Below are 11,288 nucleotides of genomic sequence, written 5' to 3'. Positions count from 1 at the left end.
CCCCCCCCGTCGATAAGAGCTTGGAGCACGGTTGGTGGCGCCCCTCCCCCTGGCTGCAACAGTTGACCAAGACCGAGACCGGCCGCTTCAGAACGTTTTTCCTATCCTCCTACAACCCGTTGCCACCTAGGGCGAGGACGATTCCACTCGAGTTTGCATCTGAGGAAGGGGAGGGGCAAAAGAACAAAGAACGCTGTGTCAGGGATGGAAAGCGTCGCTTTGACGTCGATGCTGGATCGGCCTCACCGCTCAATGCTCGGCGCGTCAGGGGAGTGGATCCAAGCCAAGCGAGTCGAAGCCGTTGCAGTGCACCCTGTTGCAGGCTGCTACGTGCCTGTGAACACTGAATGAACGACCTGGTTGTAAACAAGACCGGCAGGACAGCGGAGCCCTCTCCCATCGGCACCATGACTCGACGTATCCAAAGTCCGACGGCCGTGGTATCCCGGTGTGTCCAGATGGCATTGGAAATGAGGCTGCCGCGTCGTCGTTCAACTGGAATCAAACTAAATAAAAAACCACGGAGCGGAGTCCGTACCACACACGAACGTTGCCGTCAATCTGTGGGGGAAAGAATCAACGCCGAAATGAAGACGGATTTCATTTGGCTGTGTCTTGAAACGGGTGTGATTATGCGGCGCAAAAGGTTCTCCCAGCCGGCGGGGCCTATCGTATTTTGGCATGATGGCCTTCTGTCCAGTGTCGCCCTCCATCGGCGTCATACTGTGGGGAACCGAAAGGAGAGGCCTCATGCATTTGCAGCCTGCCCTCAGTGCCCTGGTGGGTATTGACTATTTAGAACGGAGCTTTGTCGGGGACAGCCAACGATCGCTGCCCAAGGTGATCTCGGATCTGCACAGTACTGTAAGGGTAAGGATAATGCCAACATGGACCGATTTGCGATATCGACTGGGCCACAAAAGCACGTCTTGACGCAGTCAATCTAAATGCAGAGCACATTATCAAGCTATTATCTTGCCCCCGTCCCTCACCAATTGCAGGCCAGAGCCGAGCTGCAAATCGCTGTCGTGCGGTGCGCCACACCACCAGGAGTGCAGTAGAGCAGACGCCGTCAAATAACGCCATGCAAGAGGGATGCGAGATAGCGAAGCCTGCTTGCTTTAATTAATCCCCAGCGCCGAGGTAAGATACCAGCCCATTCGGGCCATAACAGCAGAATCCTTTTTGGGGGGCGGGGGAAGAGGGCAATGAGGCTGCACGAATTCTCTAAACCTGTGCAAGTTCCAATTGTGACCACCTGGCTCTATTATGATCGGTTTACTCGCCCAATGAGCGTCTTGGAGCGGTGAATAATAGGCAACCCCCCTCCCCGGATATGATGACTGCGACGACCTGCGACGAGCCAGCGTCCCGGAACTCTCCGGGACCGTACAGTGAACCGTGAGGAGAGTATAACGAGATGCTAGCTACTAGCTACGTATCTAGGTCTGCAGGAGTATTTGCAACAGCCCAATCACTCGGTCGCTTGATACCCTGTGCCAGAGAGGACAGGTTTGGATGTGATAGTGGCCCCAAGGCAGATCTGCTCCCGTATCCCCGTCCGATATAGAAGCCATGGAATGTATATGAACCTAGCGTGGCTGCAGAACAAGTCCGATGCCCACAATCTAGCGAGCGACGAGCTCTGACCGCTCCTCTCGGGGCTGGCGACAGTCAGGATGATTCGATGCACTGTGTACAAGGTTCTCTCTCCTTTCCGACTATCTTTTTTTCCACCTCCTGCCCCTCTCTCACCCTGCACTCACCCACCATCATGGCGGACGATGATGGGCTTGTCCTTGGTTCCATCCCTCTTGCGTGGGGGGAGGGAGGGGATTGTTTTTGGTTCTGTCCTTCCCCCTGCTGCCAGAAGCGAGAGAGGATCGCTTGTCGCTCGGCCACCATGAACCTTGAGGAGCGTCAGAGAATCTGTCGGGCCGGAGATGAGAAGGGGGAGACCTAGCCTGGTTTTAGCCGTGTTACACGCATGGCTGGCACTGGCCATCAAGCCCCCCCCCCCCCCCATGAATGATCTAATAGAAGATTGTTCCGTGTGTGTCATGGATTATATCCTGATGGCGGCGGCGGATGAAAAGCTGGCCGTCACCTAGCTTGAGGGACACCGCGAGTTTATTTAAAACGCCTCGCCCTGGCCTGTTCCTCCTTGTTCCATTTCGAGACCATCCTTGTCAAACTGCTCGGAGGTTGTTATTCCCTGTTGTGTGAAAAGTTGTTCTCGGCTGGCTTGACCTGAACACCAGGCCCAGATATCTTATCTTTTCGACGTTGCAACAGCACAGAGCTATATCCTTACAATGCCATCTTCTGCCCCTCCCCTGCGGCCGATAAAGCCACCGGGTCAGCAGTCCAAAAAGGCCGCCGCTCCGATCAGCTACGACATCAACATCCCATACGTTGACGTTACCAAGGAATCGTTCCCAAACACCAATTACCCCGAATACCTGCCCACCTGGGACAAGATCTGGTTCGACCCGCTACCGGCGTTTGACTATGAAGATCCGGCACTGCGCGTCACGGACAAGTCAAAGCCCAACCTGCTCACGCCCGGCGTGGCGGTGTCACACATCCAGCCGGCGCTGGGAAGCGTCGTCAATGGCGTGCAGTTGAGCCAATTGTCAGATGCAGCCAAAGATGAGCTGGCTCTCCTGGTTTCCGAGCGCAAGATTGTCGCCTTCCCGGACCAGGACTTGATCGACGCAGGCCCCGCCGCGCAGGAAGCCTTCATGCGATACTTTGGCAAGCCCAATTACCAGCCAGTCTCCGGCACCGTCCGGGGCCATCCTGGCTTCCATATCATCCACCGGGACGGCAACCGCGAGGAGATCGAACGCTTCCTCGAGCGCCGTACCACCACCACCTTGTGGCATCAGGATGTCAGCTATGAGATTCAACCGCCGGGGTACGTCATGCTAGGGCTCCTGCAAGGGCCCGAGGTTGGCGGCGACACTGTTTTCGCGGCGACGGACATGGCCTATAAGTATGTGTCAAAAGTTTCAAGTTAAAAAAAAAAATCCACCAAGGGACTGCGAATGACTAACACTTGTATAGACGTCTCTCCCCCACTCTACGCGCGTGGCTAGACACCCTGGAGGCCGTCCACAGCTCGCAGAAGATGATCGATCACACCAGGTTGACAGGGGGCCTGGTGCGTAAAGACCCCGTCGAGACGACGCACCCGCTTGTGCGCGTCCATCCGGTGACGGGCGAGAGGTGCCTCTTCCTCAACGGCGAGTTCATCACTCACGTCCCTGGTCTAAAGGAGGCCGAGAAGGCGTGGCTGCTCGATTTCTTGCTCAACCATCTCATCGCGGGGCATGACTTCCAGGCCCGTGTGCGCTGGCAGCCTCGCACGATCGTCATCTTCGACAACCGCTCCACCATCCGTAAGTAAACACCCTTTTTTATTCTCCACCTTCCCCCATTGATGCAGGTTTAGATTCTGCGATTGTCGACTACATTGATGAGGAGCATGGCGCCCAGCCGCGACATATCTTCCGTCTTGCCGCGCTGGCCGAGAAGCCCGTCCCCGTCTACGATCAGTTTACATGATGTTCTTTATTCTTTCCCGGTTGGTTCAAAGTCCTACTTTCGCCCATTTCTTACCAGACATTTTAATTCGTGCTATAGACGATGGATTATGGTTTCCTTTCTTTCTAGATTCCTTTTTCTTTTTCTTTTTTTTTCGTTGGTTATAGATTTCTTTCCTGGCGAGGATTCGTTTAGTTCCAGTCACAAAGCGATCTAATGGGAATAGATGATGCTGCTCGGATGACTTTTTTTTTTCATTTTTCTTTCTTCAAGAGAAAAAAGCGTGATACGTGGACTTGTCAGAGGATAATGAGCACCGTTATTAATGATAGAAATCCAAAGTAACTTACAGCTTAAGCCTCGTCCCAGCAGTCTGTCTTCAAAGATGGCTTCAATTCTAGTAGCGTCTGCATTTTCTTCTCTACTGAAATGAATAAATTGATGTATATGATTGCTCATAGATTCAAAAGGCTGCCACGCAACGCCTCTAGACCAGATGCAAGATGTCCGGGAAAAAAAAAAACAGAATAAAGATGAAACACAGGCACCGTCGGTCTCGATCGAGATGGACTCTCCAGCTCTGGCGTAACGCCATTGAGAATAATTTTGGTGGAAAAAAGGGAAAAAACAAAAAGCCTCGACCCGCAGATGCACCCATTCATCACAGCAAGAGACCGACGGCGATCTCGATGTCGCCACCAGCCTGGTCTAATGCAATGATGGCGTCTTCCCGGGAGAAGCCCAGCTCGGTGATCTTGTCGATGGAGAATTGCGGCCAGCGCGAGGACTGCGTCGGCGGAGGCGCGGGTGCGGAGAGGGCTCTTGTGCTCGGAGCGGACGAGGAAGCAGAGGCTGACGCTGTGACGGGAGGAGCGTTGGCTCTCTGACCGACTCCCTGGCCAGTACCTTGGGCCTGGTGAGTAACAGCGCCGGTGCGGGCGCCGATCTCGGCCCCGTCGGCGCCTTTGATGGTAGGCTCATCCTGGAACTCGTCCAGGAGGTGGCTGGGGATATCGGCCTCTCCAAGGAAGGGCACGGCTTGGTCCTGGATGATGAGGGCCCCCTGCTTGAGGTCAATACAGGCTTGGTGTCGCCTCAACATGTCCAGTCCGAGGAGAAGATCAATGTGTTTGCCTTCCATAACGGTGAAGGAGCACGGCAGGAACATTTCACCGATCTTGATCTGGGCTGAATGTACCCGGCCGAGGATATTTGCCGTTCCCACTCCCTTGGCAATGCCTCCGTAGCGGGAGTCGACCAGGCGCATGATGTTGCATGCCGTCGCACACTGGGGCGACATGATGGTGACTTGTGCGCCGGAATCGACAAAGGCGTTGAGTTTGTGCCCGTTGACCTCGACGGGGATGTAGAGCATCGTCACGCGACCAAAGGCTGTAAGACCGGGTCAGCCAAGCCTCCAATAGAAAAAAAAGAGACGAGATGAGTCCGACTTACATTCTGGATGGTGCTCCATCGCATTGTGCAGGTTCTCCGTGACTGCGTTTTGACGGATGATCTCCTCAATCTCCCGCTGGTTATCCAGGTTGAACGGATCCGAGTTTAACATGGCAATCCGTGCCTCCTTGTCCGCCTCGAGCCTCGCCTCACGTTGTTGTTGCGCCAGAAGAATATCGCGGAATCGTTGCGGGTCATCCGCCGCAGCGGCCAACTCTGGGTTCTGTCTCCGCACCGTTTCGCGGACCCGGGGGTCGCCGAGGATATGCAACCGGATCAGCTCCGGGTCGGGAGTCATCTGCTGCCGCCTTTGAAGACTCTGTTGCTGTTGTGCAGCAGATGAAGCAGAAACAGAAGCAGAAGCTGCAGAAGCAGAAGCAGCACTTCCTGCAGCGCTCTGGTTGCGAGGGGGCGGAGGTGGCCCGCGCAGACCGACATGGACCCCGATCATGTCGCCTTCCCCAATCCCCACCTGCTCAAGCGTGCGCGAGTCATCGCTGAGCAGCTGGTTGTTGTAGATAATCCGCTGCACCTGAGGAGGAATGCTCGTCTCGCTCTCGACAATCGCCTTGAGCAGCTCCACGGTCATGTCCCCGCCCACCTCGAGTGTGATGATGTCCGAATCGGCCTGGTCCGGTCGGATAACGCTGACTGTGAGAAGCCTAAAAGATAAAACATACAGTCAGCCTCGTACCCTCTCCCTGGAACGATAGAAGGGCTTCTCTTAATCTCACATGGTGTTGGAGTCGTCGTGCGGGGAAGCTCTGCGATGGGGGGGGGGGATTGGCTCAAGGTCAGCGGAGCTGGGAAAAAAACCACAGGCCTTGTGACAACTTCAATCTGGACGACCGATTCTATTAAAACGCCTGCCAGAAAAGCGTCGAACCGATCCCTATCGTATGTCTCCGTTGATCGCCACGCAGCTGGGAGAGAACAGGGCGGGTGGGAAGCGGGGAGGCGAACAAGGGAGAGAGGGGTATTTGACAATCCGGAAAAGAAAATAAAAGGAACAGCAAGCAAAGGAAAGTCACGAGAGCAGGCTGACCAAGGTCCCGGAACGCCCACGACGCTGTCTGACGAGCTGGTTCAGGATCTGGAGGTTGCTGTAGGAAAAACACGGGGAGTTGCACAGAGAGACTACAGAGAGACGACAGAGAGAGACACCGCGGGCGGAGAACTAGAGCAGTTCGCCCAAAACAGCAACTCTCCTGTCAGCCCATCCAGGCAACTCTTTCTCCCCCTCCTTTCCTTCTTGCCGTCAACTCCCCTTCCCCTCCCCCCCCCCTCATCTGTGTCATTAGTCGTCAGTTCTGTTGCTTCGAGCTGGAGGGGTCTTCTCTAGACTTCCATGACATTAGTCATTCTCATTGCCGCGTATTCGCTGCCGCGTACTTGCGTTGCTGCCTGTTTACTCGCCTGGTGAGTTACCCCTGGTCAAAGATGCTGAGACTACAGATAACTAACTCTATTGGCTCTATGTAGCACATAGTTAGGAAGTCAAAGTCTTACTCTATACTGCGTTGTCTGGTCTATTGATGGTCACACTAGCTAATGCCGAACAGCCTGTTCCAGACCCGAAAAGTGCCTGAAACCCACCAGTCTCCACTCGCGTCGTATTATTCTGCCGATGAAGGGACGGAGTTCTACTCCGGAGCACACTTGGGATAGTGCTGTTTGGAAATTCAATGGGTTCCATATCGCTGTTCGGCACGACCACAAGCAATGGGAGTATCACATAGAACCGGAGCGCAAGGTGGATCGCCGATGCATTAGGGATGTCTGTGTTCCTGTCCTAAGCGACATCAGAAGGTGGCCAGAACTGCAGCTAACGAGTTAATTACTGTTTAAGTGAGCGGACTGCAGATGTCGCGAAGACTAGCGCATGTCCCTGCGAGACTAAGGTGCCCTTGGATGAACAGGGTTACTTGCGAACCATCTCTCACCCATCCCCATGGCGTTTTAACTCCCAAGGTACCTTTGAACATGCGAGTGGGTGTCTTATTGACGTGCAGGGTGGTATCTTCGGCAGTGGCCTGATATACTCCATGTGGCGGGTAGACAAGTTGGAAAAAAGTACGAAGTCGCGCTCAGTAAAAGTAGTAGACAGTGCGTGGGAACCAGGTGAGTTTCCGGTCTATAATGAGGTCCATAGATGCTCACACCGACAACGAACTCGGTATATGCCGAATTGTATCCTGTCCTGGCGACTACCATACGCCGCTGGATCGAAGGGTCTAGGCTCATGAAAGACAATTGGGTTAGGAACTCCCCTGGCTGCCGGGGATTTACCGTATTTTTGATCGAGTCGTTCGATCTTGTGGATGTATCGCCGATTCTTGAAGAGCTTGGGAGGCCCAGTCTCGTCCTACGTATCTCTTATGTCAATGACCCAAGTTGCTTGCCTTTTGACATCAGGCTCCCTAGGATGTGAGTGGTTCTTAGTCGAAGCTCTGAATGAATTCCAGCTGCCGCATTCCCTCTCCTTTGAAGCCTGAGGGGATTTACGAGAGGTTTCTTTTTTCCTCTTGCCTCCACAGAGGCAGCAGCATCATGCGTCGCTGAGAGTGTTGGCATCAGTGCCAGCTGGGGCAACACGGGAATAATGATCCTCGATCTCAGCCCTGATTTTGAAGCACATTGCTCTGGCTGTTGTTTGAAGTTGACAGTGAGAAATGCTGCTGTGAAGAGGACTGCCTTTTCTTTTATCCCCTTGTCTCTATGCTATATTGATCTATTCATTCTGTCTTCATCACAGCAAAGGAGTGTCAACTGAAAACGGCTCCCCAGCTGGTCAAGAAAAGAATTGCCCATACTCGGGTTCAAATCTGCAAAGTCAGACACATTCGTCATCATTTCTGCACCCCATCGGAGTTTCTGCTGTGGGGTTGAGCAATATGCAGGGGTTTTTCCTCCCTCCCCCGCAAATTCGTTCCGTGAGGACTTCAATTCCGCCCCAAACAGTGATCTGATATTCACGGAGTACGGATTGCCAACTGAGACGATTTCAAGGGGGTGGGGGTTGCAGAAATAGTGGTACTTAAAGCAGGGTATATTCCCACCGCCACTACTGCTTCTCTAGAGCATATGTTGAACTAGATTGGATGTTTTAAAGCTTCAATTCTTTGAATAACCATGATGAATACTGTTCCCCTTCTGCTAGCCTCCACTCTCTATGCTGCCACGGTGACTGCCCAGGGCGACATCCTAGGGACGGCGACGGTCAACGCCGCGATCGCCCGGGGGACACCCTCCCACCTGGCATCCGGCATTCTGTACGGTATACCCGACGCCCAGGGACAGATCCCTTCTGAGTTTTATACCGACATGGGCTTCAACTACGGTCGTGGTGGGGGGAGCCGACTCCCGTCGCCTGCCCTGGGCTGGGTATATGGGGAAACGCAGTTCGAGGTGAGCTGATAGAGATTTATGTATATTATTTCCTTGAATACGTCAGGTGCCTCGTATACTTTATATACTTTGTATACTTTGACTTTGTCAGATGTATGCTTATTCACATAGAACCGGTTTGCGTCGGCGCTGAGCAACTACCAGACAGCCCGATCGTACGGCGCCCCCTTCCAGCTGCTCGTGGCAGACCTGTGGGGAGCCGACCAGACGTCGGTGGTACCGCTGCCTGGAGACGACGGCAACTGGACGTCGTACGACCTGTTCCTGGACGCGTTGTTTGAGGCCCTTACGGACAACGAGATGACCGAGGCCCTCGACTTTGAGATTTGGAACGAACCAGACACGGCCTTTGAAGCCAACCTGACGCAGTTCTACGACATGTGGGCGCGTGGGTACCGCCGCGTCAAGGAGGCGTTCCCCGACATGCCGATCATCGGTCCTTGCTCAGCCTCGCGGCCGTACGTCGGCGAGTCGTTCTGGGCCGAGTTCCTGGCCTTTGTGGCGGCCGACGGAACGGAGCCGCAGCTGTACTGTTGGCACGAGGAGTCCTCGAGCTACGACATCGCGACGGACCTGGAAGACTTCAACGCCACCCTGGCCTACTACGGGGCTTCGTACAGCCCCGTCAACATCAACGAGTACGCGACCGAGGACGAGCAGGTGCCCGGGGCGATTGTGTGGTATGTCAGCCGGCTGGAGCGTTACGACACGCAGGGCCTGCGCGGCAACTGGGCAATCGGATACTCGCTGCACGACTACCTGGCCAACCTGCTGGGCAAGCCCGGGGCCACCGAGGACTGCACCGATGCCGACACCTGCGCCGTCTCGACGGGCTACTGGGGCAACGGCGAGTTCGACGTGTACCGCTACTACAACCTCAACATGACGGGCGAGCGGCTCGCGACGACGGGCTCGCCCGACGCGCTGTTCGACATCTACGCCACCTCAGACGGCACCACGGTGCGTATGCTCTGCGGCTCGCGCCTCACGGCGGGGACGTGGGACATTGCCGTCACCAACTTGGCCGCGCTGGGGCTGCCCGACAGCGGCACCATCGTCATCCAGTCCTACCAGTTCAACTGGCCCAACGGGGTGTTTGGCGATGTCCCCAGCCCGGTCAACCAGGGCACCTATCCGCACGACTATTCCGATGGCACCCTGGTGTTTTACGTCAGTCCGAACGAGACGACCGCGTACGCTTTTGAGTTTACCATTTGATGGGCAGAGCGAACTCTGCCGTCTGTATAGCAGTACTGTTGTACACATAGCGTATAGCTGTAGGCTACCTATGCATAGTAAGTCTTATTTATCAATATTAGTAGAGTTGTATCTATGATAAGTACTTATATCCATTATAATTAAAAAAGCTTCCTCCAAGATCAAAAGGCATTGGTGTTGATAATATAAATATCCCTAGGCAGGCAGCAACTCTGCGCTATAATTAATAAGGATATTAAACTATATAGAGCTCTTTAATGTCTTCATTAAGGCCATTTATATTTATTATAGACAGTGAAGAAATCTAAAGAATGTACTGTGAACAATAGAGTAGAGACCATAGTGAATAGGCTTATATATAGAGAGAGTATTTTCAGCCCTAGTCTCTCTCTACATTCTATTAAGAATTATAGAGAGTCTTCCTATAATATATCTAATACAGTAAGTAATATTAGATATACCTGACAACTGCTGATAGATAAACAGTAGACAAACCTGATCTAATATCTATTATATCAAGCTAGGAACTGGCATCTGGACGGATATTACACTGGTTTTCTATTAATATATAACAGAACATAACAGTCGACTGCTAAAGAGCTAAGAGGGAAATATATTACTTTATGATAAATAGTATAGAGTATAGTAGTTAACTACCTATTAACTACCTAGGTACCTAGATATAGAAATACCAGGTAACTACCTAGGTACTTACTGCGTATGAACTGTGTAATATGGTATTAGTGGTAATATAAGCGCTGACAGGCTTACCCTGATCCGGTTAACGCGTAAGCCGCCTGCATAAGGAGTAAACATTGTAGAGAAGAATAGAGATAGGAGGAGTCAAGGAAAAAGGAAAATCCCAGCTAACAAGTCACACGAATGGATTTCTCCCCGCGCTTGGCTCGCCAGTAATTGGTCGAGTGGAAGAGCTCGGGACAGCCGTGAAGCACCCAGCGCCAGTTGCGCAGAAAGGACTCGGAGACCTCCCAGGAGCGCGGGTCGGCGGGATCCCCCCAGACGAGGAGGGCGTTGTGGCGGGAGCCCGGCTCCCAGAAGCCGAGGATGTCGACGCAGAGGGCGTCTTCGTCGTAGAGGGACAGGGCGCGGATCAGATTGTCGCGCATGCGTGGGAGCGGGAAGAAGTCGATCCACGGGTGGTGAGGTGTTGTACGTTGCAGGACGGTCGGCTGCAGAGCGAGGGGGAGACTCTTCCCATCTTGTGGTTTGGCCATCGGGGGTAAAGGGAAGACGTGGGTAAAAGGCGAGAGCGCTTCGTCATCCCACATCTGCGACAACGGGATGCCCAGCGTGGCCGTGTTGCTGACCAGCGCCCGGTACACGTTCAGCTTCGTCAGCGTCAGCAGGTGGTCTGCTGTCGGGGTGCCGAGCGCGTAGCTCTGCATCGCCGCCGCGGAGAACCTGTCGTGGACGGTCCTGGTGAGCGAGGGGACCGGCTTCTTCGCCGGGGGGATCGGCGGCCGTTTGGTGTGTGGGTGCGGCGTGGGCAGTGGCAAGGTCAACGGCAGAGGCAGTTGTGGCTGCAGCTGCGGCTTCGGCTGTGTACGATCTCCTGCATCATGTCGGGTCTCTAACGGCCGGATCACGACGATGGTTGATGGCGAGGGTGCGAAGGAACGAGGAGGAGGAGGAGGAGG

At 54.0% G+C, this 11,288-nt stretch overlaps 7 protein-coding genes across 7 annotated transcripts; 3 read left to right on the top strand and 4 right to left on the bottom strand.

Annotated features, from left to right (window-relative positions):
- Nucleotides 1-109: 109 nt before the first annotated feature.
- ASPZODRAFT_20222 (hypothetical protein) lies at nucleotides 110-722 on the bottom strand (the record flags this gene model as incomplete). Its single annotated transcript, XM_022727552.1, has 2 exons — nucleotides 110-476; nucleotides 550-722. The coding sequence occupies 2 exons, from the start codon at nucleotides 720-722 to the stop codon at nucleotides 110-112; spliced, it is 540 nt and encodes a 179-aa protein (XP_022577205.1).
- A 906-nt stretch (nucleotides 723-1,628) lies between these two features.
- On the bottom strand, nucleotides 1,629-2,024 carry ASPZODRAFT_29017 (hypothetical protein; the record flags this gene model as incomplete). Its single annotated transcript, XM_022728163.1, has 2 exons — nucleotides 1,767-2,024; nucleotides 1,629-1,692 (listed from the first exon to the last, which is right to left on the bottom strand). The coding sequence occupies exons 1-2, from the start codon at nucleotides 2,003-2,005 to the stop codon at nucleotides 1,629-1,631; spliced, it is 303 nt and encodes a 100-aa protein (XP_022577204.1). The 5' UTR covers nucleotides 2,006-2,024.
- On the top strand, nucleotides 2,010-3,907 carry ASPZODRAFT_137081 (hypothetical protein). The gene is made up of 3 exons (XM_022724209.1): nucleotides 2,010-2,998; nucleotides 3,070-3,404; nucleotides 3,458-3,907. The coding sequence occupies exons 1-3, from the start codon at nucleotides 2,316-2,318 to the stop codon at nucleotides 3,568-3,570; spliced, it is 1,131 nt and encodes a 376-aa protein (XP_022577203.1). The 5' UTR covers nucleotides 2,010-2,315; the 3' UTR covers nucleotides 3,571-3,907.
- Nucleotides 3,908-4,540: 633 nt separating this feature from the next.
- Nucleotides 4,541-6,041, bottom strand: ASPZODRAFT_1289483 (hypothetical protein). Its single transcript, XM_022722160.1, has 4 exons — nucleotides 5,739-6,041; nucleotides 5,005-5,666; nucleotides 4,925-4,941; nucleotides 4,541-4,860 (listed from the first exon to the last, which is right to left on the bottom strand). Coding segments are annotated over exons 1-4 (897 nt in total). The 5' UTR covers nucleotides 5,741-6,041; the 3' UTR covers nucleotides 4,541-4,644.
- ASPZODRAFT_1289662 (hypothetical protein) lies at nucleotides 5,729-6,736 on the top strand. Its single transcript, XM_022722164.1, has 2 exons — nucleotides 5,729-6,423; nucleotides 6,567-6,736. Exon 1 carries the CDS (start codon nucleotides 5,774-5,776, stop codon nucleotides 6,344-6,346), a length of 573 nt encoding a protein of 190 aa, XP_022577201.1. The 5' UTR covers nucleotides 5,729-5,773; the 3' UTR covers nucleotides 6,347-6,423; nucleotides 6,567-6,736.
- Nucleotides 6,737-8,136: 1,400 nt separating this feature from the next.
- On the top strand, nucleotides 8,137-9,630 carry ASPZODRAFT_147101 (hypothetical protein; the record flags this gene model as incomplete). The annotated part of the gene is made up of 2 exons (XM_022725229.1): nucleotides 8,137-8,412; nucleotides 8,524-9,630. The coding sequence occupies 2 exons, from the start codon at nucleotides 8,137-8,139 to the stop codon at nucleotides 9,628-9,630; spliced, it is 1,383 nt and encodes a 460-aa protein (XP_022577200.1).
- A 606-nt stretch (nucleotides 9,631-10,236) lies between these two features.
- Nucleotides 10,237-11,278, bottom strand: ASPZODRAFT_137076 (hypothetical protein). Its single transcript, XM_022724208.1, has one exon. It carries the CDS (start codon nucleotides 11,034-11,036, stop codon nucleotides 10,497-10,499), a length of 540 nt encoding a protein of 179 aa, XP_022577199.1. The 5' UTR covers nucleotides 11,037-11,278; the 3' UTR covers nucleotides 10,237-10,496.
- Nucleotides 11,279-11,288: the final 10 nt, after the last annotated feature.

The sequence above is a fragment of the Penicilliopsis zonata genome, assembly GCF_001890105.1.
Source record: "Penicilliopsis zonata CBS 506.65 unplaced genomic scaffold ASPZOscaffold_26, whole genome shotgun sequence".
Classification (NCBI taxonomy): Eukaryota; Fungi; Ascomycota; class Eurotiomycetes; order Eurotiales; family Aspergillaceae; genus Penicilliopsis; species Penicilliopsis zonata.
This window is presented reverse-complemented; position numbering and strand designations above follow the sequence as displayed.

What these genes read in the sequence shown, in the direction of transcription:
- ASPZODRAFT_137081 (XM_022724209.1), top strand. Translation starts at nt 2,316, where the DNA reads ATGCCATCTTCTGCCCCTCCCCTGCGGCCGATAAAGCCACCGGGTCAG. An exon ending in GCGACGGACATGGCCTATAA is followed by an intron (nt 2,999 to 3,069) that starts GTATGTGTCAAA and finishes ACACTTGTATAG; the next exon opens with ACGTCTCTCCCCCACTCTAC. An exon ending in CGACAACCGCTCCACCATCC is followed by an intron (nt 3,405 to 3,457) that starts GTAAGTAAACAC and finishes ATGCAGGTTTAG; the next exon opens with ATTCTGCGATTGTCGACTAC.
- ASPZODRAFT_1289662 (XM_022722164.1), top strand. Translation starts at nt 5,774, where the DNA reads ATGGGGGGGGGGGATTGGCTCAAGGTCAGCGGAGCTGGGAAAAAAACC.
- ASPZODRAFT_137076 (XM_022724208.1), bottom strand. Translation starts at nt 11,036, where the DNA reads ATGCAGAGCTACGCGCTCGGCACCCCGACAGCAGACCACCTGCTGACG.